Source organism: Gymnoscopelus microlampas (genome assembly GCF_963454915.1).
Source record: "Gymnoscopelus microlampas genome assembly, chromosome: 8".
In the NCBI taxonomy this organism is placed as follows: domain Eukaryota; kingdom Metazoa; phylum Chordata; class Actinopteri; order Myctophiformes; family Myctophidae; genus Gymnoscopelus; species Gymnoscopelus microlampas.
In genome coordinates, this window is record NC_139945.1 from 11,471,030 (window position 1) to 11,489,232 (window position 18,203).

Here is an 18,203-nt window from a genome sequence, read left to right on the forward strand (position 1 = left end):
ATGCAAGCTTATTGTTTGGCTAAATTAGTCTGCGTGGGTGCGTGTGTTCGTGCGTGCATGCATCCCCCGCACCTCTACTCACCACATCTAACTCCGCCTCCTTCTTGAAAGTGGAATATGCCTCTTCATATCCGTTGGAACGCAGGTAATCTGCTATCGCTCGGTTTCTGAAAGGGAAAAAAAAAAAACAGCCACCAATTAGTTCTCTAGATTAGCTGTGAAGATAGTGGTGGTGGGAGGCACCATGAGAATAGGTGCTCGACTTGATGAAACAAAGGATAAAAGAAGACGCGTGTCTAAGAAAAATGTGTCAGACAAAGAACTTGCATTATACATGATTTTCACACATCTGGGTAAAAAAACGCACTCCTACACACACACATACAGACAACACTGAGAGTGCACAATGACTTTACCCAGTCTCAACCCTACTGTATCACACACACACACACACACACACACACGACACACCTCTGTACATTTAACACAGATCGAGAGCACATCTGTGTTCTATAATGAGATCTGGTTGCTGTGGGCATTGAGTGGAAGGCAAAGACCCCCCATGGTGCACACACACTGTGGAAATTGAAAGGGCGGTATATCGTCACTGACGGGCAGAAACCTTGCATCTCCATAACATTTAGTCTTTTTTATCTCTTATTTCATATGACAGTGTCTCAAAACTAAAAGTGGCAAAAATTGCCGATCTACAAGCTCGGCAATGCGTTGTGAGCTTGTAGATCAGCTAGTTTGGAATGTAATGCCTGTAATCATATGCCCAAAGCAGAGACACCAGGTTTTATAAATATTTAACCAATGAAAAGTATTATCGAGAGCTTGATACTAAAATAATAACTACATTGGATCCATTGAAACACAGGTTGGTTCTTTTTCCAATTTCTTTGGGTCCCAGGGTCCTTGGGGGGATTCCAGGGGGTCCCCAGCAAAGGTAGTTAACGTAGTATGACAATAGCTTTCACCACTTTATCCATTTGCATGTTGGCTATTCAAAACATAGCAGATCTACAAGCTCAGTACATCTGCTATTTTTGAAAATATTTGAATAAATGTAGAAGATTTTCAATATTTTTTTTAAAAACAAATCTTCTGTTCTATGGGTCCCTACTCCCTGGCACAAAACATTGTCAGATGGGGGTCCGCAGCCAAATACATATCAATTTGGGGGTCCTTCACACAAAAAAGTTTGAGAAATCCTGGTTTAGAACATATACAAGGCTTCCTCCCCGACATAAACATGTATGAAACTACAGACACACAGAGATGGAGAGAAGAAGTAGGATAATCCTTCAGATTTGAACATTATCATTTATAAGCTGCTGGTTCTGTTTAGAGGAGCATGCGGACGGACACTCAGACGGGATCACAGCAGACTCGTCATCATGAAGCAGACACCTAGAATCCAAGGAGAGAGAGAGAGAGATGTCCAGATAGAGAAGACAATAGACCAGATAGAGAAGCCAGCAGTTCCTGTCTTTGTTTTCGAGTGGAGGCAGCAACACAGGAAACAAACACACACACACACACACGTTTGTATTACTATACTTGTGAGGACATCAACACTTTAGGACAGCCATGTTATGAATGCCATTTAAAAATAATAATTGCCATTTTTAACCGTAAGCCTAAGGCCGAAAAACAGCAGATCTACAAGCCCACAACGTGTCGCGCTGCGACGCGTTGTGAGCTTATAGATCAGCTGTTTTTCGGTGCATGACACTGGCGCGCAACTAAGTATAAATCATGTTAACTAACTAATAACTCTAATTCCAATCCCTAAACCTAACCTCTAAGACAGCTAAATGTCTAATCCTGACCTGAATGTTTTTTTAATTGTAAACTTATCTCTAAAAATAGTTTTTTTTTTAACTATAAAACAACAATTTGGACCAGGAAAACGGTCCTCACAATGTATATTTCTTCAAATTCTACTATACTTGGTCCTCGCAAGTATAGTAACACACACACACACACGTGTGCAGCACACATGCAGTGCATGCATACAGCACACACACAAACACACACACACACACAGGCTGTTCATATGGGTGCAGTCTCAGCAGAAGCTACAGATTTATTAGATTCAATCCATTCAGTCGACATATATAGCCAAGGCACTTCCTGAGAATTAAGTTAGTAGTAAGGGAGCAAGAAGCATGTAAAAGCAGAGAGGCCTCAGTCAGCACATGAGGGCCAAGAAAAGAACTGTGCAGCTCAACAGTGCTGTTGGGCAAAAACCCTGTATCTCCATTTTTCCATCTTCTAACGTTTTAAGTTAATGTCCTCTTCTATACTTTGTCGTATGACAGTGCCACGCAAAAGTAGTGAAAACAGACAATCTACAAGCACACAACCGCGTCGCGTTGAGCTTGTAGATCTGCTATTTTCACTATCGTTTGAAAAGTTTTTTGAAAGATTCCACCTATACATGACATCATGCCCAAAACAGGCAGGCACCAGGTTGAAAGAGGTTAAGTATTGCCTGTGGGTTTAACCCTTTAATACCTGGAACTGTGTCATTTTTAGATTTGAGCTAAAAAGCATTATTTTACACTTTGGGCTATTCAAAAATAGCAGATATACAAGCTCATAGCGCGGCACCGAGTGCCGCGCTACGAGCTGGTAGATCTGCTATTTTTGAAAATGTGTGCAAATCTTTGAATAGATATATTTTTAAAGCGAACATTTTTAACTCAAATCTTGGCCTCTGGGGGGTCCCTAGAACAAAATATTTTGATGGGGGTCCGCGGCCAAATACATATCATTTTGGGGGTCCTTGACATGAAAAAGATTGAACACCACTGATATAGAAACATACGTTTTTCAGAATACTGTTGAGATTTAGGAGACATGTAGAATCGGCTTCAGGTCTCAATGGGTTAAGACCTTATGACTAAATAATAACTACATTGGATCCATTTGGAACACAGGTTCTTTTTCCTGAAGAGTAACGGTTCGTTTCACACATACAAGGTTTCTGCCTGACAGCGATGATGATGATATGGAGAGAGAGGGCAGCAACGAATGTCAGAAATACTTTGTTCCCTTCCTTTGTCCTGCTTCAATGACAGGTCTCCTGTATTAGCGCCACAACAGAGCGGAACCCCCAGAGTAATAAAGCCAGGAGGAGGTCGGGCCCGCACAGCCGTCGAAGCGGGCCGGGCAGGCTTCAAGATGCCAACGTGTAGCTGAGGGGGGCAGAGAAAGGGGAGGAGGGCGGACAATCTGTCAGGCCAACCTGTGCCCCCCGACGTGCCCTTTTGGTTGAGGTACGAACACTGTATCCCCCCCCCCCCCCTTTCCCCACCTGAATCCCCCTGACGGCAGGCAGCGGACGTGATTAAAGCTCAAGGTTAGCGGGAGGTTATCGTGCCGGTGACAGCCTGCCTGCAGCAGCAGCACGGCAGGCAGGCAGGGCTACGCATACCAGGGGAGGGTTGGGCTGGGGGGCCGGAGGGGATGGGAGAGAGCATACTGTTTGTGTAATAATAAGCAGTGGTGGAGAAAGTACTCAAATGTTTCACTTAAGTATAAGTATCAATACTGCAATATAGTAGTAGGACTCTGTTACAAGTCCGGAATTAAAAATGGACTTGAGTAAAAGTACAAAAGTATTGGTATCAAAATGTACTTAAAAGTACCAAAAGGAAGAGTACTAAAATGTTTGAAAATAGCCCACATATTTTCAAATAGCCTAGGTTTAAAATAGGGATAAAGTGGTTAATGTATGTTTTATAACGTAATCATTTATATCTGCAAAGTAACTAGTAACTAAGGTTTTCAAATAATTGAAGTGGAGTAAAAGTACAATATTTGCTTCTGAGATGTAGTGGAGTAGAAGTAAAAGTATAGACAATTGGACATACTCCAGTAAAGTAAATCCAGTAAAGACTTAAATACAGTACTTGAGTAAATGTACTAAGTTACTTTCCACCACTGTGTATAATAAGTAGGTGAATCTTTGATGGAAGTCTGTGAGTGCGTTTATAAGGTTGGTGTGTTTGTAGAGTGTGTGAGTGTGGGTGTGTGTGTGTGTGTGTAAGTTCCACTCAGCAGAAAATAAACAGCAAAGCTAGCCTATATTTCCATTTTAACGCTTATCCACCAAAACCACCCTGCATGGCAATTCTTTGGAGCCCATATAGATTTGTGAAAACATATCAGCCCATGCCATGTGTACATGCACTGCTCTGGTTCATGACTTTTACAAATAAAATAGATTCACACTGCATGCAGTTTCTGCCAACTGGACAGGAGATTTAATTAGTTTCCCTCCATTGAACAGACAATAATGCGTGATAAAGGCATAAAAATCTATTAGGATTTTTTTTTTACTATATCCAACTCTTTGAATCAGAGTTTAGCCGGAGGGGATTATTTTGGCATGATCAGATTAATAATTGATGTCAATATAAACACCACCGTACCATGTCCTCTATGACATTCTACCATGCCCAATAATATGCGTGTCTCAAGTGCAAAAGAAATATTAAAACCAGTCCAACTTCCCACATGCAACAAAGACATCAAGATAGACACCTTCTTCTCATCAAACATTTTCAGATCAGCAGCAAAGTGCTGCACACAAGTCATCTCTCTATTGGACTTATCCTGTTTGAACATCAAACTGTTATTGCCCTGTGGAGTGGAGTGGAGGGGTTTAGTGTATCTAAAAAGCATCACACCCACATAAGAATACAAGAAGAAAAGACGCAACAAGACCAAGACTAAAAAAGGGGACGATACATAACAAAAGATAACGTTGACGACGAACGAAAACAAATGCACCCCGTGGGCGTTTTCCTTCATGTACTGTAACATACAGTACAGTATACAAGGGAAGCGGAGCAACCAGGATGTGAGAGTGTGTGTGTGTGTGTGAGAGAGAGAATGCACAATTTAAGCCTGATTTTGTTATAAATAGCAGATCTACAAGCTCACAAGTCAAAGCGTGTCGCACAACAGCACGCGACTAAGTAGGCATCAGCTTCCAATATCCAGTGTGTAAGCAACAGTTTACGCTGACCAGCTGAAGACAACTACAAAACAAAATACAAAGCAGTGTGTGGTGGACTGTGTAATGTGCAACAGACTGCAAAGACACACAAATCACTCTCTGCTCGTCTCCCAAGTTCCATCTGCCCCCTGCGTCTTACCCTCCCCCAGGCCTGAAGATGGGGATTTTACTCTGACATACACATTTCTCTTTATTGACCATTTTCACACTTCACAGGGTGGCCATTTTGCCCTTTATGTCTTCTCACCACCCGAGTCAATGCAGCAACAAACAGGCCCTGAAGAGAGGAGGAGGAGGAGGAGGAAGAAAAACTATGGTAGGTGGGAGGAGGCGAGGGAGGAAGAGATGTGGACCATCACAGACAGAAGGAGAGCAAGCCGGCTGGTTTCCGTGGCAACCCGGCAGCCCCCAGCCAGATGACGTGATGGAGAGATAAACAGGAGTGAGGGCAGCAGGGTGAGAGAGTGGGCAGTGAGGAGGATGAGCACACCACAGCAACACAACAATAGCTGTCACTACTCGCTATTGATCGTGCCCAAAACCAGTTATAAGACCAGAGGTGACCGGGTCTTTGCAGCGGCTGGCCCTAGACTCTGGAACACCTTGGCCCTTCATATTCACTCTGCTCCTTCACTAGAGGCCTTGAAATATTTATTGAACACCATCTGTTTTACCGTGGCCTTTGACACTGTTTGATTGTATACATTTTATAACTCAGTAATGCTATTTTTAGCCTTTTTATTTCTGTTTGTAATGTATTATTTGTTATGCCTCTTTTTGTCTCGTCTTAATGTGTTTTTCTTTGTCATTGTTGTCGGTCTTGTTCTTTATTCTGACCTTGTACAGTCCTATAGTTTGAGTTGAGCTGATCACACGACCCATGACACATTTTTGGGTCCGATGTCCCAAATTGACATGTATTTGGCCACGGACCCCATCTGAAAATGTTTTGTGTCAGGGACCCCCAGAAGAGAACAAGTTAACAAAAATATTACAAATTTCAATATTTTTCAAAAATAGTAGATGCACAAGCTCTCAAGTGACGCGCAGCTAGCTTGTAGATCGGCCATTTTTTTAATGGCCAACAACATATAAATGGATAAAGTGGTTAAAGGACGACTTAACCCATTTTCAACCAGTGGTATATCTTCATATAATTGGTCCTCGCTAAAGCTGATGATAATATGGTGCCATTTTTGTCAATTCACTCTGTGTCTCAGTGGAGGGCTGTGGACAGTTCAGAAACCCATCTACCAGTGTCATCATCGATGCGTAATCCAAGCTAATAGAAACTGCAGGCTTTCTATTCCTGGAAAGTTAGCATGCTATAATGGAAGTTCTTGTGTTAATACAAATCTAAATAAAAAAAATTAAATCCTGTTTGAAAAAAAAACCTGCCTAGTGGCAACATGATGTCACTGGTAGGCTGGTTTCTGAATAACAGAGCCCTCCATGAGACACAGACATAGGACAAAATGGTACCATTAGTGAGGACCAATTATATCATACAAATATGGACACATCGGCTGATGTTGTCAAAAAAGTAAAATAATGAGCGATATATTGGCCAGACCGATATATCGGTCAGAATCTAGTACACACACACACACACACACACACACACACACACACACACACACACACACACACACACACACACACACACACACACACACACACACACACACACACACACACACACACACACACACACACTACACTTGGTAACGTCCTAGTTGTCTCACAGGGTTCAGGAAAAACATTTCATTGACTATGAAGCCAAAGCAATCAGCCAGCAACTACTGAAGAACTACAAGTCATTATACACAATGTGCTTCTGAAATATATTCTGAGTCACTGTGCCATTCAAACGCTGGCCAGGCTTTATGAGAAACCGCACATGGAAATGAGTAGTGTGGACGTCAGATTTAGCCTTCAGAAGGCGCTGTTAAAGAGTGCTGCTGCTGTGTCACGGACATTATACACGAGCAGAGTGTGTGAGAGAATGGAAAGAAATGGATGCCAAGACAAAGGCAGAGCTCACAGTATGTGAGACAGAGAGAGCGAGAGAGAGAGAGAGAGAGACAGACAGACAGACAGAACAGAGAGAGACAGAGAGAAGAGAGAGAGACAGAGAGAGTACAGAGAACAGAGAGATAAAGACAGACAGAGAAAGACAGAGAGAGAGACAGACAGAGAGAGAGACAGAGGGAGAGAGAGGGAGAGACACAGAAAGGTTGCATGACATCATTCATCTGCAGAGAGAAAAGCGGGAACCGTGACCTAGCCAGTGACATCACTTCCTGCCATGTGCTTCCACATCACCATGCTGCAGCTAGGCGAGTACCGTAACTAACACTGTTCAAGAGAACTTTCACCTTTTCCTCAGACTGAGGCATTTAAAAATATATACATTGCATTAAACAGTGATAAGTCTGACACTCTGACTTGAGGCAGTTTTTTCAAAACACATAAGACAGTCTTCTCAAAACAACAAACCCTATTATTTTAACCAGGTATTATTGTACCAGGTACAAAGTATAGATACTGTGTATACATTCCTTCATTATTGCTTTCCCTACCAGCACTGTATGTACTGTACAGTATAACTTCAATTAGTCTACAACAACATATTCCCTTGTAAACACAGGAATATTTCTATATTTCAGAAACATAAACGGGAAAGTTAAAAACAAAAACAGTGCTGACCCAGGGTCTAAAATAACAGTTTTAGATGCTGCTTTCCAGGGCGACCCGATAGCCAAGTGGTTAAGGTGCATATATCTGTTAGTTATCAGGATTCAAAAACAGCAAAAGTAGCAGATCTACAAGCTCAAAACTGTGGATCTGCGCCTTTTGATGCTTTTGTGTGACACACTGTGGTATGATCAAGTACGGTCAAAAGGCACAAAAAGTTATAATATTATGGAGATAAGAGGTTTCTGCCCGACAGCAACGATTTGCTGCATGCCACTCCCCTACTCTCTCTCTCTTTGTGGTTCCTGTCAGTCTCCACTGTACCTCCACTGTACACTGTCAATGGACTGCTTTTAACCCATTCAATCCGGGAACACATGCGTGTAATGTTATTTCTTTGGCTATTCAAAAATAGCAGATATACGAGTCCACGGACAAACACATATAATTTTGATATTATAGTAACATATGTTTTTTTCAAAAAAAAAAAAAACTGTTAGGATTTAGAAGACATTTGTAGAATCGCCAGAAGCAAAGATTTGAGTTACAAATGTTCGCTTTAAAAACATATACATATATAAAATTATCACGATTTTTCAAAAGAATAGCAGATCTACAAGTAGATCTGCTATTTTTTGAATAGCCAAAGAAATCTTAAAATGACACAGATGCGTTCTGGGATTGAATGTGTTAACATTCAGCCATTCACACACCACCGACGGCAGAGGAAACCACGCAAGGCAGGCACTAACCTGCTCATAGGGAGCAACTAGGGTTCAGCGTCTTGCTCAAGGACTCAATTTAGACACGCAGCCAGGCTGGAGGAGCCGGGAATTAAACCGGGAACTTCCCCGATTCCAAGACGGTTCTCAAAGTAGAGTCCGGGGAGCCCCAGGGGCCTTTTTTAAGGCTTTATTGATAGGATAGTAGGTTTACAGGAATTGGGGAGAGAGATGGGAAGTGACATGCAGCAAAGGCTGCGACTCGAACCCGCGACACGCTGTCAGGCAACTTTGGAGCCTCGGTGCCCGGACCGCTACCCCAGCAGTCCGGGCACACAATCGTTTTAACCACTTTAGCAATTGATACGTTGGCTATTCAGAAACGGCAGATCTACAAGCTCACAGTACGTCCCTTTGTGCGGCGCTGCGAGCTTGTACATCTGCTATTTTTGAACATTTCTGAAAAATATCGAAAGTGTTTGGCAATTTTTTTTATAATCTAGATAAACATAAATCTTCTCTTCTGGGGGTCCCTGGCACAAAACCTTTTCAGATGGGGGGCCCGCAGCCAAATTCATATCATTTTGGGGGACATCAAAAAGTTTGAGAACCACTGCCCTAAAGGCTCAAATGCCCCATAAATACCCTCTCCAGGAACCCAGGGGTGTTCCCCAAAAAAAAAAAATCAGAGCCAGAGGTCTAATCAAACATGTTGAGAAATATGGTTCCCAAACCCCACGTTGAGAGCCAGAGGCCTACTCATGTTGAGAAATATGGTCAAGACGATACAGAACATTAGAGAATCTCATGTAACATTTTTGGACATGCAAAATGTCTCAAACATGTCACCATTGATACTTTTTTAAATCTTGGATATTTCAAATGTGGCTTTAGATATTCTATCGTTTAGGTATTAGACTTTGGTAGGTGTGTGGGTTTTTAGTTGGGTTTGAACTAGGTACAGTATGGTATTCTTAAAATCAGTATTTAGGCAGTTGTACAGTATGTTCTTTCTGTTTTGTCATGTCATATTTTGAATTACACACCAATGAATATAGCAGTGATGTTACTAATACAAATAATACAGGGCTATTAATCATAGTAAGCCCATGTATTAGATTTCATAATCATATATACCGTATATATAATTTTGTTTTATTGAAACCGCAACAATTTATCTTATCTTTTTACTATTATTGATAACAATCCCCTCAGTCTCTTTTATCTGTGGTGTATTTGTATGAGGGACTACGGATGGAAATGAGTTTACAGCTAAAGCCGGCATATTTATATCATGTATATGATATCATGTTTATTGATTTAAATGTGTATTAATGTGCACTGTCCCGGAAATAAATAAAGTACAGTAAGTAAGCTGGACATATACTAGGTTTGTGCCCAACAGCAACGATATACAGCTTTCCTATCATGTATCATGTTAGTGCATAGTTTCCCCGAGTGTTGCCAAGTTACTGATGGCCATTAACTGCTCCAATAAATCCAGCCTACAGGAAGAAGGCAAGTTGTGCTTGCTTGGCCGGGCCCCTGTGTCATATATCTGTCTATAAGCTCAACGTAGCTCACAACACAGTGTGAGTCCAGACTGGACGATCTATGGGCCTGTTCAATCTTTCACCACTATACTATTAAATGTTTAATAGGATGAAGCACCAAGTCTGCATTCTGAAAAGCTCCCTCCCCCAGGGCACACTTAACATTCCCTCTTCCATAGTTTATTTCACAGGCACAACACGTTCCGACTGTGTGTTTCTGTTCTATATGTGCTGCTGTGTGCATGGGCGTGTGTTCTTACGTAAATGAATGTAACGATCCACTGTGACACACAAATACAACTGTGTTACACGTACTAGAAGAGCCCGACCGATCGGTTTTGGCCGATATATCAGTCATTATTTTAACGTTGTCCCCATTTTGGGCAGGTCATTATCGGCGATGTAGTCTCGTGTAACCAGACAACTATTCCACAATCTCCGAATGCAATAGAATCTGGAACTACACCTCCTGAAAGCCGAGAACGGAAGCAGTCATCTGTTCGTCATTTCTGTTCAAAAATATATTTTAAACATTTACTTTACATTTTAGAATTTCTATTTCTGATAGGCAGCAAGTTATATATGCTTTGATTATTTGTATTTATATTAGGACAAATTTGCGCGACAGAAGTGGGGAGGAGGCGTCACAGCCACTTTATCCTCTGATCATGTTCAGAGATTCTGTGACGGAAGCATTTGAAGACTATAGGCGATGTGACGCGTTTGTGTTGTCAGCTTAAGTTTATGTGTGTATTATATATTTTTTATTGAAGTTTACTTAGAAAAAGTATCTATCTCAAATATAAACTTTAATAAAAGCTAAGGTTTTCAAATCGATTAAAACATTTAGCATTTTTTTGGGGACAAATATTGGTAATCAGTGGTCAGGGATTCTCCAAAAATCTTAATCGGACCAAAAAGGTCTGGCTTCTTCAGCCAGCTCTATTAAAGTAAACATAACAATGCACTGTGATACACAAACGGACAGTTATTGTTACCAGGTGTAACATAACCTGTTGGGGCATCAATGTGTTTGTTTTCCTCTCATGGGACTGAATGTTTCCAGGTCGTTTTTTTTTTAAGGAGGCTGATGTCAGTGGAGTGACGTCCTTTCATTCCAGGCACCTTCAGCTGGCCGCTGGAATGACAATAAAAACAAGGAACGGAGCAGGGTAGGGCCGCAGGGCAGGGTGTGCAGCAGTGATGTAACCACTGTCTCTCTGCACAGTATTCACAACAGACAAGCAGTGCTGCTAGATTTAGCGAGAGAAATAAGCAAACAGGTCTATGAAAACAAGCCCAAAAGAAGCGACTAGGCTATGTGAGCACTTTAGTTTAAACCTATATGCGAGCTCACAACGTGTCGCGATGCGACACGTTGTGAGCTTGTAGATTTGCCATTTTAAAACAAATCTTGAAAAAAGAAAAAGCTAAACATTTTGGATTATTCTTCGAAATATTTTAACAACGCAAATCTGGTACAGGGGTCCCTGGCACAACATATTTTTTTAGATGTTGGGGTTCATTTGGGGGTCCTTGACATGAAAACATTTGAGAACCACTAATTTTAAAAACATTAGGAAACGGGCCCAAAAGCAAACCACAACCACCAATATTTACCGGCGACTTTACCGGAAAACAAGCCCAATGCCGCTTATAATAAGCAGACATGGCAACACCACAGACAAGGTCACTGGCTGACTTTAAGTACTCCATTATCGCTGGTGAAAATTCAATAATATGTTTGTCTTGGGAGTAATACGAGGAGAGAGCATTGGCCGCCTGGCTCATTTAATACTCCCATTGCTTTGTGTCTTCTGCAAAGGACTTTGCTAACAAAATATGAAATTGGGTTTGGGCTGGCTGTACTGAGGCACAGGGTGGCTGTGTGGGGACTGGACAGTCTGGACACAGAGACACGTAGAGCTGTAACGATTAATACATTTTACTTGATTGTTAATTGTCATACAAATAATTGCGATTAACGATAGCTTTTGTGTAGCTTTTAGAGCTTTTTAAACAAATATTTCAAGGGGCAGATATGACAAAAAAACTTAAATACACAAAGAAACAACTGACAATGACCGATACCAATAATCTAAACAAATAATGCATTATGGCCAAAACACGACATATATAATATTTAACACTCAAAATGTGTTAAAAAATAGTGGCAATAGCCAATCTACAAGCTCAGAGCGATAATCGTGTTGTGAGCTTGTAGATCTGATATTTCCACAATTCCTGAAAATGTTTCAATATGTATGAACCTTTAATCAACATGGATTATGACCATTATGCAAAATAATTGCGATTAGGCGATTACGTCGTAATTGTGACAGGCCTAGAGGGAGACACGGTCACTGGACTGGAAGACAGCACTGTAGTAGAGGTAAGCTACGCCAGCAGAGAGCTGCTTCTCCGACTAGTGGGAGGAGGGGGAGGAAATGATGGAATCATGTGGATCTCGGAATCCACGTGGGAACTGCTTGGATCCATGTGATTCTCTGACGTCAGTCATCTACAATGTATGACTCCTCCACATTTGGGAAAAGGTTTCAGCTCAATCAGAGGTTCAATTATAAAATAGAATTATATTTTTGTGAAACAAAATTAGTTGCAGTACTTCTGTGTCCTGCTGGCAGTGTGCACAAGAAACGTGCCACTGAGCGGTTTGCGAGATTAGCCCCGGAAACACACACACACACACACACACACACACACACACACCCTCTTATAGATGGCTAGACTCCTGCAAAAAGAGTCCAAAGGGAAGCATGCACATCCCAACAAAAATGTACAGGTGCTAAACAAAAATACGTACACTGGAGAAGGAAGGGAAGTCCACACACTGTTCTTAGCTCCCATTAGAAAGAATTAGCGCTCTAAATACATTTTTCTACTGGGAGCTAAGAACAGTGTGCAGACTTCCCTTCCTTCTCCAGTAGTCTCCTGCAGAGCCATATTGTAAAAGTGCATAAATGGAAATGTTCTTTTTCATCTTCAAAGCCTGACAAAGACCGGCAGCAATAAGCCTATTCTTCTTCTTCTCCTTCTCATCTAATGGCTTTATGTACTTAACTGATGATAACAGGTCAGGGGAAATAAGAAACCTGTTGTTAGACCAGGCACCAATCATATGACAGGATTGGGTGGATTCTCTGCGCATTTGCTGCTGCTGGGATGGATCTCCATAACAACTGTATCTGATTCACCTGTTTTCTCATCTAGGTGGTAGAGCCTCGCTCATTAAGACTGACTGCTATATTAAGACACTGGTATATTAAAGTGTCACCTGCAGCCATTAATCACTTAGGCTGGACTGCAACTAATCTATGAAAAGGAGGAATAGATGAACAGAAACTGGTGGGGATCCTTAGCAATTCGGGGGGGGGCGGTTACTTCCCACTTTTAATGCCGTCTGCTCCCCGAAAAGCCTCTTAACCCTTTAAGACCTGGAACTGTGTCATTTTTAGATTTGAGCTAAAAAGCATTATTTTACACTTTGGGCTATTCAAAAATAGCAGATCTACAAGCTCATAGCGCGGCACCGAGTGCCGCGCTACGAGCTTGTAGATCTGCTATTTTTGAAAATTCGTGAAAATGTGTGCAAATCTTTGAATATATCTTTTTTTAAAGCGAACATTTTTAACTCAAATCTTTGCTTCTGGGGGTCCCTGGAACAAAATATTTTGATGGGGGTCCGCGGCCAAATACATATAATTTTGGGGGTCCTTGACATGAAAAAGATTGAGCACCACTGATATAGAAACATACGTTTTTCAGAATACTGTTGGGATTTAGGAGACATGTAGAATCGGCTTCAGGTCTCAATGGGTTAAAGGGTTACTCTTATTTCTAACCAGCCACCACAAATTAATTCAGTACATGGTGAGGCAGTAGAAGCAGGCAAGCAAGTTTTTTACCTCAATTGTGGAGTGTGACAGACAGGCTTCACAAGCACAGGAATCAGGACAAAGCAGACCTCGCCAAACTGAGATTTATGGGTGCAACATTTAACTTAACCAAAATCGAATGTAAAATAAAACCCAAAACAAATTTAATTAAACAAAATCACATTTCCTAAATACCGTAAATAGCAGATCTACCAGCTCACAGCACATTTTAGCATGACACCGTTGTACAACAAAGTTTAAAATAGGGCTTAAGTGGTTCATCTGACCAATATATCAGAAAAGAATATATTGATCATTCGATTAATCAAAAAAGCAATCGATAGAATAGTCGCTGGTAGCTGGTAGTTGGTAGTTGCAGCCCAAGTTTCCACCCAGTCTGCAAAATCCCTTCATGACAGCATAGAAGTATCTCTTGTGTGTGTGAGCCAGGGAGAATGGTTTAGTATGTCCATGCATATTTTAAGAGAAGCTTGTGCCCCATGTGTAAATTAATGTGTAGACATGACAGCTGGCTCAGCATTTAGTAATGCACACACATAGAGCTTAAATGTAAACTCCATGCCTTCCCCTGGTTGATCCCTGAAAACGATGTTTTTGATTGCATTTTATGTGTCAACCTTTAACATAAGTTATATCCACGATACAAAAGCCACAACATGTCACTTTGTGATAGAAAGGGTCCATTTGGTTCCATGTGTAGCATTCTGAGTTACAGACCTGTAAGGGTCCATCCATTTGGTTCCCAATTACTTAGCATTTAGCTGGGGACCCCCTGGAACCACTTCAAGGACCCCTGTCCCTAGCCCTCAGGTCGAGAACAGTGGCTTAACTGGCTTTACTCAAATGTCATTAAGACACAGAAAACATTAGAGGAAAAATAACTAGGGGAAATCTTAAGGAAATGGTAATCAACACTCAACATCTACAATAGGATGTAGGATCTAGAGACTCTCCATCAGCCAAAATGAACAAAGCAGAATATCAGATGCTCTACAGCTCACCAATGGTAATATTGGCATAACATCCTTCACAAGAACAATGTTCGTAGCTTATGCAAGGCATTAACTGCTCCTTTTTCCTTTAAAATTAAAGATTCTTTGATGTGAGAACTGAGTGTGGTTGAGCTCCCCTTCCTAGAGACCCACAGAAGAACAGAAAGGCTGATCATCATGCCAATCCCATCTGTCTGTCTGTCTGTCTGTCTGTCTGTCTGTCTGGAGGTAAGATGAAATCCATACTGTTGACTGAACACCTGCACATCCATTTGCGCAAATCTTTGAATACATATATTTATTTTTAAAGCAAACATTTGTAACTCAAAAGATCAGCAATTTGTTTTTTGCAGATCTACAAGCTCCTAGCACGCCACGCTACGAGCTTGTATATCTGCTATTTTAGAATAGCCAAAGAACTCGAAAATGACACAGATGCGTTCCCGGATTGAATGGGTTAAACACACTGTGTGCCCAAGAACATGGCTCAGGATGGAATACACCATGGGGTGTGTGTGCGTGTGTGTGTTATGACTAAAACTAAATCAAACTTTGCAGTCAAAATTAACACTGGTGTGTGTGTGTGTGTGTGTGTGTGTATACACACACACAATGTGTGTAAGCAGTGTGGGCCCCCCTCAGTTACAAACTGCCACACCCAAGCACTGCTAAAGCCAGAAGCTAGTATTCCCAATCCGTATATCTCTGGGACCCACATGACACCATTGGGCCCAGGGCTAGAAGTGAATCGTCGCCCCGCTGTCCTGCAGATGATTACAAGAATAAAGTATGTGTACAAAATGGCATGAGTAGCATAGGTTTTTTTACAAAGTTAACCACTTGAACCCCTTTTTTCACCTATAATGACATGCCCAAAATAGGGACACTAGGTTGAAAGTAATCTCGCAAGACAGATTCTGCTGTTAGCAGAATCTGTACCAGCACCACTGCCCTAAACATGTAGTGTTGTTGTAAGGGCTGTCACAATTACAGATTTAAGATTTATTAACACTAATAATTGCGATTAACGATTTCATTGTGTTTTTGGCATCGAACATTGGAACATAAAACTTAATTTCTGTTTGGCTTTTAGCCTTCGTAATAAAAACGTATTTGACAAATAACTTCAATATACCAAGAAATGACTGACATATTTAATAATTTTATACATTGAAAAACATTTAACGGAAATAGCTGATCTACAGGCTTACACGTTTTAAATGTTGACGATTATGGTGATTATGGAAAATAATTGCGATTATCTCAAATAATTATGATTAGACGATTATGTAATAATTGTGACAGTTGTTTATAGGAATAAACACAGAAGCACCCGGGAGGAAGTGGACTATTAAAAAGGGAGGAGCCAAACCGGGGTCCTTATCTACACAAAAAAGGAGGTGGTACCCCCAGAGGCAAACCGAATGGGTTCCCAGATTGGGTTGAAAGTGGTTATCTGCCACTGGAAATAGCATTTCCATAACGATGGACCCCCCCACCCCCCAACATGATTCACCAGCAAACACTGTGCGGGAACATGGTGAATATGACGGATGTGATGGATGTTGTCATGAAGGTTGTGTGAGTTCTGTGTCTTTCAAGTCACAGCGGCGATCAATAGTGACAGACGGCCACCTTGATCTCTCTTTGAGAATTACAACCAGCAAGCTATCAAGCTGACTTTAATGGCCTGGCAGCTAGTTACCCCACGTATGTGTTGCTGCTGCAACAGACGGCAACAACAAGGACAGATTTACTCTTTTTCTGATGTTGAGATTGAAGTCCAGCAATAGATGCTTGAATTCCATTATTTTCCAGAATAAGGGCAGGATCGCACATACAGTACACGTCTGAAAGGGGAGTGAGTAGTCAACGCATGCCGAGGCATCAAACTCGTAAATGTACCCATGTTGTCTTGCAGATTGTGGGCAGTGCCGATTTGCTGGTGTGCACTTCTGTTTGACTTGTGGTTGGCTTACTAAATCTCTCCACAGTTAGTCATAAAGCTATTATTGACTGGTTCTTTGTTAGCTTTTATCATGGTCAAATTATTGACTTATTCTATGTTTGTAATTGTAATTAGCAGCCTATATAGTAAGATGTGAAAGCACTGGTAGACCTGTCCAGTCTTGGAACGCAGCTAAGCTCAGTGTGGTCTGTCCTCAGTACTACCCTGTGTCAATGTTTTGGTCTCTTTAACCACTTAAACCCTATATACTTTTTTTTCGAGAGGAGTCTCCCAGGGGTCTATACTAGGCCCCCTCCTTTTATCCCTCTTCTTCAGAAAATAGCCGGTCTACAAGTGCACAGCGCAAAAGCATTGTGAGCTTGTATATCTGCCCTTTTTGTCCCAACATGGGTACGAAACATAGCTAGGGGTGTGGTTATGTACTGCCCTGTGTCGCTGCTTCAATCGCTTTAACCAAATTAATTCTAGCGTTCCTATTCTAGGAGAGTCATAGCAGACGAATGTATTATGTAATCATTTTTACAGCTGTGGTAACCTAGAAAAGGAACAGAGTCACATGAAACATCTTTTGGCTTAAAGACGTGGAGCAAACTGAGGAGAATAGCTCTGGAATACTGAGAAAGGGGCTCTGGTGAAGGAGTCACATCTTGCACATGGGTGGGTGGGTGCCGCTCCTTTGTATTCTCTGTCTTATTTTTCCAGGGGGCCTCAAGGGGATGAATCCTCTGACCCTGATAACCAACACAAATGTGCTTTTCATCGGTTATGCTCGTAAAAATAGACGTGTTGCGAAGATGCTGCGCCATCACAGCATCTGACTGAGATGCTGACAAAACAGCACCCACGTAAGACAAAGAACACAGCTCTTTTTGGAATACAGTGTTCTACTTTGCTCCAATAATAACTACTGGGCACTGGGACAGCGGGGGGGGGGTGGGTGGGTGTGTGGGTGTGTGGGTGTGTGTGTGTGTGTGTGTGTGTGTGTGTGTGTGTGTGTGTGTGTGTGTGTGTGTGTGTGTGTGTGTGTGTGTGTGTGGGGGGGGGGGGGGGGGGGGGGGGTCAGGAGGTGCTAGAGGAAAGGCCATGGGGTCACATGGCTGCCAATCGTTTTTGAGATATGTTGTTTAGAACCAAAGTGGTGGATGGACAATTTGTGACCATTTTTCTGTAGCCCGACCAGTATACAAACCATGATCAACCAGTATACAAAGTCAAACCATGATCAACCAGTATACAAACCATGATCAACAGAGGAAGGGGCTCAAACTTTAACGGGTGGAGGGCAAACACTGGTCGCTGCCACCGTGTCTTCACTGCT

At 41.7% G+C, this 18,203-nt stretch overlaps 1 protein-coding gene across 1 annotated transcript in view; it reads right to left on the reverse strand.

Moving 5' to 3' along the window:
- Nucleotides 1–18,203, reverse strand: part of LOC311049894 (lissencephaly-1 homolog A-like) — a 61,428-nt gene that overhangs the window by 25,711 nt on the left and 17,514 nt on the right. The window contains exon 3 of the mRNA XM_084063808.1: nt 83–167. Within this exon, the coding sequence (XP_083919934.1) occupies nt 83–167 (85 nt within the window). The remainder of the gene's footprint in view (nt 1–82; nt 168–18,203) is intronic.